This window comes from Zeus faber, assembly GCF_960531495.2.
Source record: "Zeus faber genome assembly, chromosome: 16".
Classification (NCBI taxonomy): Eukaryota; Metazoa; Chordata; class Actinopteri; order Zeiformes; family Zeidae; genus Zeus; species Zeus faber.
This window is the reverse complement of record NC_137202.1, coordinates 29,587,798-29,601,860: the sequence shown is the minus strand read 5'-3', so window position 1 is coordinate 29,601,860 and position 14,063 is coordinate 29,587,798. Positions and strand designations below refer to the sequence as shown.

The window sequence follows — 14,063 nt, the reverse complement described above, 5'->3', positions numbered from 1 at the left end:
ATTGATGGATGGGTGGATGGAGGAGAGGCTTGATGGATGGATGGATGGATGGAGGAGAGGCTTGATTGATAGACAGATTGTTGGATGGATGATGGATGGATGGAGGAGAGGATAGATGGATAGACAGATTGATGGATGGATGAATGGAGGAGAGGCTTGATGGATGGATGGATGGAGGAAAGGCTTGATGGATAGACAGATTGTTGGATGGATGGATGGAGAGGATAGATGGATGGATAGACAGATTGATGGATGGATGGATGGAGGAGAGGCTTGATGGATGGATGGATAGATTGATGGATGGATGGATGGAGGAGAGGATAGAGGGATGGATAGACAGATTGTTGGATGGATGGGTGGAGGAGAGGATTGCTTGATGGTTGGAGGAGAGGCTTGAAGGATGGATGGATGGATGGATAGACAGATTGATAGATTGATGGAGGAGAGGATAGATGGATGGACAGATTGATGGATGGATGGATGAAGGAGAGGCTTGATGGATAGACAGATTGATGGATGGATGATGGATGGATGGAGGAGAGGATAGATGGATGGATAGACAGATTGATGGATGGATGAATGGAGGAGAGGCTTGATGGATGGATGGATGGAGGAAAGGCTTGATGGATAGACAGGTTGTTGGATGGATGGATGGATGGAGAGGATAGATGGATGGATAGACAGATTGATGGATGGATGGATGGAGGAGAGGCTTGATGGATGGATGGATAGATTGATGGATGGATGGATGGAGGAGAGGATAGAGGGATGGATAGACAGATTGTTGGATGGATGGGTGGAGGAGAGGATTGATTGGTGGATGGAGGAGAGGCTTGAAGGATGGATGGATGGATGGATGGATAGACGGATTGATGGATGGATGGAGGAGAGGATTGATGGATGGATGGATGGATAGACAGATTGTTGGATGGATGGATGGAGGAGAGGCTTGATGGATGGATGGATGGATGGATAGACGGATTGATAGATTGATGGATGGATGGAGGAGAGGCTTGATGGATGGATGGATGGATGGATAGATTGATGGATGGATGGAGGAGAGGATAGAGGGATGGATAGACAGATTGTTGGATGGATGGGTGGAGGAGAGGATTGATTGGTGGATGGAGGAGAGGCTTGAAGGATGGATGGATGGATGGATAGACGGATTGATGGATGGATGGAGGAGAGGATTGATGGATGGATGGATGGATAGACAGATTGTTGGATGGATGGATGGAGGAGAGGCTTGATGGATGGATGGACAGATTGTTGGATGGATGGATGGAGGAGAGGCTTGATGGATGGATGGGTGGATGGATGGATAGACAGATTGATGGATGGATGGATGGAGGAGAGGCTTGATTGATGGATGGGTGGATGGAGGAGAGGATTGATGGATGGATGGATGGATGGATGGATAGATTGATGGATGGATGGATGGATGGATGGATGGATGGATGGATGGATAGATTGATGGATGGATGGAGGAGAGGATAGAGGGATGGATAGACAGATTGTTGGATGGATGGGTGGAGGAGAGGATTGATTGATGGATGGAGGAGAGGCTTGAAGGATGGATGGATGGATAGACAGATTGTTGGATGGATGGATGGAGGAGAGGCTTGATGGATGGATGGATGGATGGATAGACAGATTGTTGGATGGATGGATGGAGGAGAGGCTTGATGGATGGATAGACAGATTGATGGATGGATGGATGGATGAAGGAGAGGATTGATGGATAGACAGATTGATTGATGGATGGATGGAGGAGAGGCTTGATGGATGGATGGATGGATGGATGGATGGATGGATGGATGGAGGAGAGGCTTGATGGATGGATGGATGGATGGATGGATAGACAGATTGATGGATGGATGGATGGAGGAGAGGGTAGATGGATGGATAGACAGATTGATGGATGGATGGATGGATGGATGGATGGATGGAGGAGAGGATTGATGGATAGACAGATTGATGGATGGATGGATGGATGGATGAAGGAGAGGATTGATGGATAGACAGATTGATGGATGGATGGATGGAGGAGAAGGTGGATGGATGGATAGACAGATGGATGGATGGATGGATGGAGGAGAAGGTAGATGGATGGATGGAGGAGAAGGTAGATGGATGGATAGACAGATGGATGGATGGATGGATGGAGGAGAAGGTAGATGGATGGATGGAGGAGAAGGTAGATGGATGGATGGATGGAGGAGAGGGTAGATGGATGGATAGACAGATTGATGGATGGATGGATGGATGGAGGAGAAGGTAGATGGATGGATGGAGGAGAAGGTAGATGGATGGATAGACAGATTGATGGATGGATGGATGGATGGAGGAGAAGGTAGATGGATGGATGGAGGAGAAGGTAGATGGATGGATAGACAGATTGATGGATGGATGGATGGATGGAGGAGAAGGTAGATGGATAGATAGTTTATTCCGGTGTTGTCGCAGCCCATATTAAAAAAAATAGACGATAATGAAGAAAAAATGGCAAAATGTAAAAATGTAAATAAATAGAAACAATGGCATTATACGATGACCATAAAGATACCAAACGATAAGAACATTTGGCAATAAACCGGAAAAGAAACAATAATCCCCGTATGAACAGTTCACATTAGAGAGTCAAAAATAGGAATCGGTGAAAGTTGGTGAAGTCAAATGTGTCGCCATGAATAATTAACTCAATGTTAGTGGTGACGTTCTGGCCGGGACCGCCTGGATATTGTTGAAGGACTCCCCGGGGGACCCCGGACCCCACATTGAGACGCGCTGTGTTCGTGTGGTTCCGCCGTCTTGACCCGACGAACGCAGCGCCTCTCTTCTCCCCTCTGATTGGTTCAACCCGGGCAGCCAATGGGGAGGCTGGTCTCGGTCAGCTGCTCGCTGCTGCGTCTCGCTCGGAGGCGGTAACGGAGCAGAAGCAGCGGAAGCTCCGGGTGCGAACAGCCGCCGCGACGAGCCACTGCACCGGCGAACCGCCTCCGCGCTCCGGCCACGGTCTCCCGACCTTTGCCGCGTAGCTCGCCGAGTCGGGTCCCAGGACAGCGGCAGCCGGCGAACCGCGTGGCCCTCCCTCCCCTCAGCCCCGTTCTCCGTTAAGCTTCCCTTTCCGTTTCAGTGATGCGAAAGCGGACGAACTCGCTCACAGCCCCCGACCGCCCGAGCACCGACACCCTGCTGGACAGAGAGCCGGCTCTCAGGCACTGCCACCCCGCGGGAGAGGGCGGCCCGCAGTCCGGCGCCCGGTGCGGCTCCGAGGGGGACCAGAGCATGGCCAAGCCGTTCCGGAGGTAAGGACCGTTCAGACGTGGAAGTCAATAATCCCGTTACTCGGATACGGCTGAGCTCTGAACATGCGCTGCTGGATGTTTCCGCAGTTTGAAGGAAGTTTATTGATCCAAAGCCTTCGTCCTCCATCACCTTTGTTTGGCAGGAAACATCTGCACTGCACAGCCTCCCACCATCGGAATGAATCTAGAACGTGTTTCCCTAAACCTGGAATCTGAACTCTATTGATGTCCGTAATGACCACGTCCAGTTTATTTCTCCAGCCCTTAATCACAATACAGTCTCAAAGGGCCTCACAAACCCACGTTTCACATAGAAACCAAGGTCTGAATCCTCATCCAGGCAACGGAAAAAGTCCTTAATTAAAAGGAAGAAACCTTGAGAAGGGGCCAGAGAGGAGGGATCTCCCTTCAGGTCATTGCAGTCTGCAGTTCAATGACCAGACTGGTTGAGGACTTTGTGATAACTTCAAACCCGGCTCCTGGTTCAAACTAGTGCTGCTTGCAGACCGGGGTGTTCCGCCAGCAGGGTCGGTCTGGGTGGGGAGGAGGGTGGCGCTGAGTGAGTTGTTCACTAAATATTTGGTTATTTATCATGCTGAAAATCCAGGTTTGACATCACAATATTTAATGAAGGCTATTTTGTATCATGTTTACTTCAGCCCACCATTGAGTTAAATTTATTTTCTCTGTCTTCTAGAAGGTTTTAGGCTCCTAACCCACACAGATTCCCGGTAAATTTGGTAAAAAAAAAAACGAAACAGATTTCAAGATTCAAGATTCAAGATTTTTTATTTGTCACATACATATACATTACATTACATTACATTTAGTCATTTAGCAGATGCTTTTATCCAAAGCGACTTACAATTGTTCATACTTTCATACATATATGCAGTGAAATGTAATGCAACGCACCCGGTGATAGCACACAATATGTCCTAGGAAAAAAAATAAAAAATAAAAGTAGAAAATTCCTTTCTAATAGACCGACTAACTGACTCCTAAAACGTAATACAGTAAGTGGAATACTTATAGAATAAGATAAAAATATATAGAATAAAATACAATAAAAATAAATTGAAATAAAATGGAATAGGTTGAAGGAATATGGCTATGTATATACAGATATGTGCATTTAAAGTGGCATGTGAATTAAAGTGGCATGTGAAGGTGAATAGTGTGAGGTAGTGTTTGGGATAATACAGCACAGTATACAACAGTACGGCGCAGCAATACGGCATCACGAACAACCCTGAACAGTGATACAGTATGCGGTACAGTATGCTACATACAGTACAGTAGGTAGTGGAGCCTAGTGCATGGCTCAGTTAGGACCCCTGGTGAGGTCAGCGTTGACATTTCTGCCTTATCCTCACCATCTCATTTGTATAATTTCTAAAACTTTTTATTTTGTTTGTCAGCAGTGGAGGGGATAGAATAGAATTAGCCTGAGCCATTACATGATTGTTTGTCAGCAGATTGAAGTGTCTTTGCTGCTGTTCAGTTCCCAGCCTCCTCGTGTTTTCTGGTCAAAAGGTCAGAGCATCAGATTATCACCTCCGTCATGATCTCGGTGGCGAGAATCTCAGCATGGCAGCGTCGTCGCCAGAGCCCTCAGACTGTAGCTGCTGCTCTGTACGTATAGTTGACAATACTTATGTAATCCTTATTATAATGTCTGACATCTTTGTGTAATGAGAGGGGAAGGCAAACTTTATCCTGGAAAGTCAATTTACCACTGTGTAACACCGATCAGCCACAACATTAAAACCAATGACAGGTGAAGTGAATAACATTGCTCATCTCGTTCCAGTGGCACCTGTCAGGGGTTGGGATATATATATACACACACTGTTATATATTATTATAATATATATACTGTTATATATTATTATTAAATATAGTGTTATATATTATTATTATTATTATTATTATTATTATTATTATTATTATATGAGGCAGCAAGTGAACAGTTAGTTGTTGAACTACAACTTCTAAATCATGAGGATGGGTGGATGCATGTGCGTCGTTTACCCGGGGAAGGGATGGCACCAGGGTGCATTATGGGATGATGCTCTGGACAATGTTCTGCTGGGAAACCTTGGGTCCTTTAACACCTACCACCTACCTACACATTGTTGCAGATAAAGTACACCCCTTCATGGCAACAGTATTCCCTGATGGCAGTGTCCTCTTACAGCAGGATAATGTGCCCGGCCACACTGCAAAAAAAATGTTCAGGAATGGTTTGAGGAACATAACAAAGAGTTCAAGGTGTTGACTTGGCCTCCAAATTCCCCAGATATCGATCCGATCGAGCATCTGTTACCTACTTTTCCACCAAAGCAATTTTGGCGCCGGTTCGGTGCCGATGCCTAATCTGGAACCAGTTATACGCGTTCCGGCAACAAAAGAACCGGCTCTGAATCTGGAAAACTGGTTCAAGATCGGCACCACTTCAAGAACCGGTTACGTAAGGGGCTGGGGTGTGGACAAGCATTCTCAAGCTTAACATTGTGACCAGCATTTTTATTTAACCACCTCAGCAGTACAGAATTCATGGACGTAAAATGTGGTCCGTGGAGCTCTCACGTATATATATATTATATAAAATATATCATATTTTATTGAGTTGGAGCACAAACCGGAACAATTTGAAAGTGAATGTTAAAAACCGGGGGCGGAGTGGGGTCGAACTCCGGCAGAGCCCAGAGATCGGCAGCTCACTGGAGCAGGGAGCCACCCCGGTTTATAAAATTCACTCTCAAATTGTAGCATTTTCACTCTTTGTGGCGCTTTTATTTTTCTGACGCCTCGCTGGATCTTGAACGCATCACTGAGTCGCACGTTGCAGTTTTTTGAGGGACGCGCTGACGACATTTTAAGGATTATTTTGTATAATTTTTTTTCAATAATCCGGCAAAGTTATGTGGACCACGGATTTAAAATATCAATCTAACAGATCTGCTGACATCTACCAGGTATGAAGTTGTATCAATATACACGTAAATCCATAGTTTGGTAACGTCTGAACACTGCACACTGGACACGGTCCAACTGGACATTCTCAATCACAACCTGAAGATTTATGGTTAAATATATGATGACGTCATAAAGCGTCTTACTGTAGATATCATGTATAGTAAATAATATGATGACGTCATAGAACGTTGTGTAAATCTCATCTCCTTCATTTTAGAACCAGACATGTGACGTGTCAGTTAACCAAGACCAACTGAATATTACGGGTCAGAGTTGTTCGGTTTTTCATGAATATCTGCTCCGTATGTGGATCGATTTGGATGAAATTTAAAAGATGAGATCGTTGTGACACCTCAACCTTGTTCATAGCTTATGCCGAAGTATGTGTTCCAGATAGTTGTAGCCGGGTTGGATATATTGCGGCAGATGCACTGACTTCTAGAATCCTACAGTTTGTGTGTTATGACTGTCTCCAATGCCGCCAAATAATGAAGGACACGGCACCGTGTGAGATGGAACAGAATACGTTTCTATTTACAAAAAGGGCAACATTTTAAAATATCAAATGAAAAGCCCCATCAACGTCAAGCAGGTAAAGCAGTACACACACAAACAGCTTATACACGTAAATATGGTGGTACTTATGAACTATAAATTGTCAGCCCAAGACTCTGACTGGCATCCTGACGTAACCACCAGCAACCACTGCGACGTGCAGTTTGCAAACCACTACAAAGCGACGGACTCTACACTACGTAGCCCGCACGGTACAAATGTATGTTCGTAGCCACATCCTGCACATTTATAAGGAATTGGATGATGATGCCACAAAGCGTCTTACTCCACAAACTCATCTGGCTTCACCACCCGACCGGAAGTTTTACAACCTTGGCTTGTGGGCGATGGACGAGCGGTCGGCTACTTCCGGTCAAATTCCGTTGGTTTTTCAGTAATTCCTGCTCCGTATGTGGATCGATTTGGATGAAACTTGAACCACGAGATGTCTGAGACGCTCAGTTCCTCTCAGCCAAGAATAATAATAATAATAATAATAATAATAATCATCTGAACAATAAGGCTTGGGCGATTGGAGGAACATATCGGCAGCCGGCGATTGGCTGAGTCCATCAGCAGTTGTTTTTTTGGGAGATTTTTGTACTTTTATTTTGCTAATTGAATGACCTCTAAAGAGCAATTCAAAGTGTGCTCGGATAGGAACTGGTATTCCATGTCAACGCTTTAACCGCGCCCGGTGCTTTTCTCCTCATCTGGAGAAATCCTGAAAAAGAAGAAATAAATCACCGTCAAGCCCGTTTCCAGGTCATTCTGAAGCAGGCTTTCTCTCTTTCTTTCTTTTAGTTTGGTTTAGAAATTGGAGGAACTACGCAGCGGTGCAGAGTGCACTCACATACACACCTGTTCCCGGGGGGTGGGAGGCCTGTCCCGGGCCACCACCTCCTTCTCCGGGGACCAGAGACAGACTGGGATGAGCTTTCTCCGGGATAATTACACGCTCTCATCCTTCTATTGTTTTTTATTTCGCTATCCTTTTAAAAGGGCCAACTAGGCGATTGTTTTAACCGAACCCCTGCACTGCGGCTGGTGAGACCGCTGGGTGCTCCGTTCTGGGCCACGTTTATCGCCCAACCCTTATAACAAATAGGGATGGACCCCAAATAGTAATAATTATCCCCATCCTGATGGAAAGGCGGAGACGTATGCAGACATCTAAAGTAATGTAATGACGTGGCTCTCGGGTTCTTAGAAGGTTCGAAAGTTGGTTCACGTTGGTGGAAAAGGGGTATTTGGGATGTGCTGGAACAACAAGCCGGATCCATGGGGGCCCCACCTCTAACTTCCAGGACTTAAAGGATCTGCTGCTAACCTCTTGGTGCCAGATACCACAGGACACCTTCAGAGTCTGGTGGAGTCCATGCTCCACCTCACAGCTGTTTTGGGGACACGAGGGGGAGCTACACAATATTAGTGTTATTATTGGTGCTTTTAATGATGTGGCTGATCGGTATATATAGACACTATAGACTGTACATATCATTACATATTAGGGGTTTCACGACTACGGATTTTTACTAGTTGCCAAGTTTTGTCAATAGTAGTGGAATAGTCATCTTTTACCCATTATGTACGAAAGACGTAGAGAGAGGAGTTCTTGGCAATCTCACAACTCAACGGCTATCGGCCTGACGACGATTCCGCTTTTTATTTCCCTTTTTTTTTTTAATTTACTGCTTGTGAAACAATCCAGTCGTAGATGTAGTCTCTCAACTGCATTCTGGCATCTCAAGTTGCCAATCGGACTGTAAACAATGATGGGCGCACGGAAGAGGAAGTCTTGGCTGGCTACACTGGAACCCCAGAAATATTGGTGATTGTATTTTGTAAATGAAATTGATAAGGAATGCAAAGCTGAATTAAGATATACATGTAAATACTTATTTTAAGAAATTATATCACTAATACAATCATTATTGTCAATGTGGTGACATTGACAAATGTTGTCCACGACTAGTCGACTGCTGCCAACAGCACTGACTAGTGGTTATAGTAGTCGAATAGTTGGTGAAACCCGGTCTACCTTTATACTCTAGACTGTACATAGACACTTTACTACACTTCTCTCTATTTACTGCCCTGACATTTAAGCCTGCATGTATCCTATCACCATATACAGAGAAGTCTTTTAATAAAATTTTTTTACAGGGGGATCAGTTGAATCATTGATTCAGATAAACGTTGCCCTTGTGTTTCCCATCAGCACCTTGTCGTCTCCACCTCCACTGAGACGGCGTCGTCCTGTATGTATGTTTGTCTCTAACCGCCGTAGCCTAGGCTGCCGTGCAATCCCTTCCGGATCGAATTATCCCTCGGGTTCGCTCAGAAGAGCTGCCAGGCTCTTACTCGATCAAGGTCACAGCCCGTTTCTTCCTTCTGACCTCCGTTAAGGGAATTTTCATTTGGGCACCTCGCCCGACGCTCGCCAGTGTGGCCGTGAATAAGTCAAAACAGCAGATGAACAGAAAATCATTTTTCATGTATCGTATACGTGTGAGTTGAAGTGGAGTCGAGGACAGCTCCCGACCTCCATCCACTGCAGGGATTCTCTCCCAACACTGACTGAACTGACAGATATAGGTTTGGCTCATAACTAATTAATATTTTAATTGATCAGGGATGCACTGACGCTTCAGATTAGGGCTCCTAAACCTGAAAGGCTTCTAACCCAGGCCTGTTTCCATTTACTGCTGAGAAACCTACCACTCTGCTGCAGCTTCTCACCGAGTGTAAATGCAGTCCAGTGGGGCAAACGATTAATCAATCAATGTTTGTTTATTTTGTAAAGCATGTTTCACAGAGCAACTCAATGTGCTTTATATCAACACAACATTAAATCAGTATTTAAAATGGCAGCACACACACGTGCTCTACTCGAATGCCAGACAAATCCAAAATGTTTTGGTTTGACTTTTGAAAGCATTCCAACTGGGGTGACTCCCCAGGTCTGCTCCAGCACCAGGATGCGTCGTGGCTAAATGCTTTGTCAGCACATTTAGTTTTGGTGTCGGGGACGACCAGGCGCTGGCTGTCAGATGACCTGAGTGATTCTAGATGGTTGGTATGTAGACAACAGTTCAGAGAGGTAAAGTGGAGCAAGAGCAAAACAAGGAGGAGGATCTTAAAGTCAACTCTGTACTTGATTGGAAGCGAAGTGATGTGAGGACGGGAGCGATGGATCCCTCTCCCTTGTTCTTGTCGCACTCTTGCAGCGGCGTTTTGGATCAGGTGAAGGCGACCGATGGCTTTTTGGGGAAGAGAGAAGAGAGCGTCGCAGTGATCCAAGCGGCTTGTTATGAAGGCATGGACTAGATTTTCTGCACATGATTGTGACGGGAATCCTCTGACTTTAAAGACCCGCAGCGGTAGCCTGTTCACTAGTCAGCACATGCATGACTGACCACTCTCCTGATCACTCACATTTTTAGATTTTTGATATTGTCTCTAATTTTGGGTTTTTGGAAAATTCTAACTACAGTATATTGTCTGCTGGCTCCTCTAACAACTACGTTCCCGCATTTCATCGTCAAAGTTTCATAATGTTGCAATATTTTGTATTTCGGTTCATTCCGTGTTGAAGCAATGGCACTTCCGCCTTTTCAAATGTGAAACTTGTGGATTATTGTGATAATAACTTGTTCCACGTCACCACGTTGCGGTGTCTGGTCGGCAGGGGAGAGGTGGCTGTGAGGACACCTTATTCTCCAATGATGGAAAATCCAACGCTCTGATGTCCCAATAGCTTTAAGCAAAATGCTGAGACTAGAAGTGCTCTGGCATTGCTCTATCCATCTTTCCCCTTAGTGGACTCAAAGTGCTGCTGTAAGCAGAATACGATTTTTTTTTTTTTTTTTTTTTTTAATATATACTGTGTTGGAGGTCAATGCATTTAGAAAAACTAACCTACTCTGACTAAATCACCAGAACATGGCGGCGTACAGCGTGTACCTCTGCTGTTTCAGGCCATGGTGCAAGTAACTCAAGGCCTTAATTGTTAAATAACAATTTGTTTGCAGAACAGATTCTTCAGCTGTGACCTTTGTTCCAATTTGGAGACAAACAATGGAGAACAGAGCTGTTTTTCTCTGACCTTGGCTTCAGACACCAGATTTTCGTCTTCTGATTTTCGTCTTATTCTTTGTGAAAGGGACTTAATTGATGTCACATTTTTTCTAGCCACTCGAAGCGCGTTATTTACGCCTCCTGTTTACCCGCTGACACTCACACACTAACAGTGGGAGGCAGCACTGAGCATGTCACTACCATTTGGGAGTGAAGTGCCTTGCTTCAGGGCGCCTCTGCACCAGGGAATCGAACCAGAAACATGCCTGTACCGATGGAGTCAGACGGTACACGCAGCACTGGTGTTTCTGTGGGCTGTCAGTAAATGCAGATGTGAAGCCTGTAGAAGAGGAAACGTGAAAGAGGCTGATTGTGCTGATTTGGTGTCTGGGACGGCGTCATTTGACCAGTGGATGGAGAGAGAGAGGCGTGGTCGGGTAATGTGAAGTCATGTCTTGCCACCATCATTAAATTACTATATATACTTAATTGTATATCATGATATGAAGACATAATACTTCTATTTCCTGGCGGCACGATACCATTAAACGTATAACCATGTCGACCCAATCTCACTGGACGCAGTTTTCAAGGTGTAGAAGCGCAGATCCTCCGCTGGGATCAGAGGAGGCAGAATTAGCCCTCCGCCGGTCAGACAAGCTAATGAAAAGTGGAAGCGCCGCTCGGCTAATCCCCATCAAAGCCGCAGTCACGAGACGCTGCTTATTCCAGCCTGGCTCTGGGTGAAGAGCGGGAAGCTGCTGAGGGCTCCATAATCATGTGGAAATGGTTAATTAATAAGCAAGATAACGGTTAGCGGTGTGACCCTTATCTCTGCTGCCTCACGGGCTCTGAGCTGGTCCTGCTCCTACGACGTGTATACTGTGCACACACGCACGCATTGTCCTTTAATAATCATCTTTTTTTTATTATTATTATTATTTCAGGGGTGTTCCACTGCAAAGCAAACATTAAACTCCTAAATCAGTTGAAGGCGTAACCATCGGTCGTACTTTGTCGCCGCCTGACACATTCTCTCCAAAGAGCAAACAATTTGGTGGAGGGATCCACTCCCCCCCAGGGCTGGTTTTGTACCACTGCTGAGCTGGTGGTACAAAACCTGCCCTGGTAGAAGAGCAGAACCGCAGGGTGGAACTTCCCTTTAAGTCACTTCTCTATCCATAGCGTTTGATGACAAGTTCTACATAGACGTATAAATAGATTTGATCACATTCTCCTACAATAGGAACGCTCTTTAGTTGCCATGGAAACTTCAACTCCCAACCCCCTCCACCGTGATAGTCCAGAGTCCTTCTGGTGTAGGAACAAGTACAAAGTACTTTGGTTCTGAGCTGACACTGAGGGTGAAAAACACGGATGAAACACTCCAACGGGTAGCAGTGAGATCAGTTTTTTAGTATATTCATTGAGTTAATTGGTTTATATTAATCATGACTACAGTGTGCGCCCCGCCCCTGGCCCCTGCGCTTGGCTCGGCGCTCTTCACACATTAACAACGGACCGTTACACCACGAGGCCCCGTGGCTCACCACCCGTCCACCGCACTGTCCCTACCTCCCACACACGACTCAGAATAACTGCTGGTACACCTCGAGGGGGGGGTGGAGGTATTTCCCACTCGGAAGTGTTTGGGTGTGTGGTGCTATTCATATCATCCTCCTCCAGTCAGTCCACTCTGACATTTACTATTAGTAAGAACATTCCCCTTACAACCAGAACACAAGAACAATATGGCAATGTACACTAAACCTAATGATAAACAGCAGATACAACCAAAAATACAATAAAACATATAATAATAGTTTATATAATAAGAGACCTTAAAAAAAAGGCCAAAAGTAAAATATGCAGTCCTATACAATAAGTTATGAAATAAACAGTGAAGCAGAAAGGTGAACGAAGGATAGAAATGATGTTCCATAAACCCGACATAAAATACAATAAGCCCCAAACAGTTAACAGAATGTTGTATGGAAATGTAGATTAAATATTCTTTATTTCAGTCCCATTTTCATAATAGATTGTAAATCCATGTCATAAAATGTCATAAAAACAGAGTGCTGACTCAGTGTTTTTTTTTTTTTTTTTGCATTGTGTTGCCAAAACACTCCACCGTGACTCAACTAACCTTGAGGTGTGTGTGTGTGTGTGTGTGTGTGTGTGTGTGTGTGTGTGTGTGTGTGTGTGTGCGTGTGCGCGCCTCCCTGAGCAGGATGGTAAATAAGATGGATTATAAGAAAGACACAGGGCTGTTGCTATAACATTGACATCGTAATATGAGACGAGGTATCCTCTGTGTTGTTGTGACATGGTGACGTAGTATTTTCAGGATCGTTACAGTAAAGTAATGCAGTTTTCTGAACTTCACGGACTGTTCTACATTCTAATCACAATTTCCACATAACCTATTCCGTTATGTTATTTCATCGGTACTTTTGTCCCATTATCAAACTATGTCACGTCACCGCTAAACATTATTTAGGAACAAGCTGTACTAGTTGTTGTTGTTGTTTTTGGTAATGAAACTATGTTAGACAGTAAAGGGCAAAAAAGATGCTTATGGGGTCAACAGGTCAATGCTAGTCGGGTCCAATAGTCATTTCCCAAATATCGTTAAATTATGGATATAGAACTTACTGTCAAATACTTGTTTGATGGATTCGCTCGATTCTCTAATCTCTCAGCATTTCACCCAGATTGTCCATAATGTTAATCTCCTGATTGGAGACCAAACCATAACAATACCAAAGGAATCTTATATCCATGTATTATCGTCATAGACTTTTAACCTGCAAACCCTCAGTTCTAGTTCATGTTTATTTTTTTTAATTGATTACAAGGATTACATTTTATTACCAAGCTCCTCCGTACCCTCATTCCCTCGTTCCCCTCGTTCCCCTCGTTCCCCTCGTTCCCCTTGTTCCCTTCGTTCCTTCATTCCCTCGTTCCCCTCGTTCCCCTGCTGCAGTTGTTGGTGTGGAAGGAGATTCTCCTTGATGACGCAGGTAAATAATTGATGCCGTTGGCTTGGAGGATGGCCTCATGTTTCACTGGACGCTCCGAGGCATCAGGGGTGGTAGGGACCAGGGGAGTTCCACCCAAAAACACTGTAAC

General features: G+C 44.9%; 1 protein-coding gene across 1 annotated transcript in view; it reads left to right on the top strand.

Annotated features, from left to right (window-relative positions):
- The window catches only part of abhd12 (abhydrolase domain containing 12, lysophospholipase), a 32,188-nt gene that overhangs the window by 7,457 nt on the left and 10,668 nt on the right, over positions 1 to 14,063 (top strand). Inside the window, exon 2 of the mRNA XM_080016093.1 lies at positions 3,140 to 3,311. Within this exon, the coding sequence (XP_079872219.1) occupies positions 3,142 to 3,311 (170 nt within the window). The 5' untranslated portion in view covers positions 3,140 to 3,141. The remainder of the gene's footprint in view (positions 1 to 3,139; positions 3,312 to 14,063) is intronic.